We start from the raw sequence: 375 nt of genomic DNA, 5'->3' as shown, positions 1-375 counted from the left end.
CTCTGCCCATGTCCGTGAGAATATGAAACTCTATATCCAGGTACAGGCCTACGTGCACCTACGCCCGCGGCCAACTGCGAAGCGACTGACCTCTTTACTGCCCTGGAGGCCGCCGTTCTCGAGTGCGTAGGCCGACAACACGTTGAAGCCCTTGACCACCTTGGCCTCCGGAATCAGGCCCTGCAGGTACTCGGCGTTGCTGCGGTAACTGCAAGGAAGCCGTAAACCAATGAGCGAGGGGCACGGGGATGGAGGGCGAGGGTGGCAGGCCACTCGGACTGCTCAAGGGGGACTTTTAACGTATGGTTCTTACACTCCTACTTTTCTCGTAATTTTCCTTTTTTCTCACCTGTTTCTTACCTTTGCCCCCCCCTC

General features: G+C 56.8%; 1 protein-coding gene across 1 annotated transcript in view; it reads right to left on the bottom strand.

The window, feature by feature from the left end:
• Positions 1-375, bottom strand: part of LOC119591890 (metalloreductase STEAP4-like) — a 46,860-nt gene that overhangs the window by 4,422 nt on the left and 42,063 nt on the right. The window contains exon 5 of the mRNA XM_037940636.1: positions 91-208. Coding sequence (XP_037796564.1) covers positions 91-208 — 118 coding nt within the window. The remainder of the gene's footprint in view (positions 1-90; positions 209-375) is intronic.

This window comes from Penaeus monodon, chromosome 29 (genome assembly GCF_015228065.2).
Source record: "Penaeus monodon isolate SGIC_2016 chromosome 29, NSTDA_Pmon_1, whole genome shotgun sequence".
NCBI lineage: Eukaryota > Metazoa > Arthropoda > Malacostraca > Decapoda > Penaeidae > Penaeus > Penaeus monodon.
The sequence above is the reverse complement of the archived record's forward strand: the minus strand, read 5'-3'. Positions and strand labels throughout refer to the sequence as shown.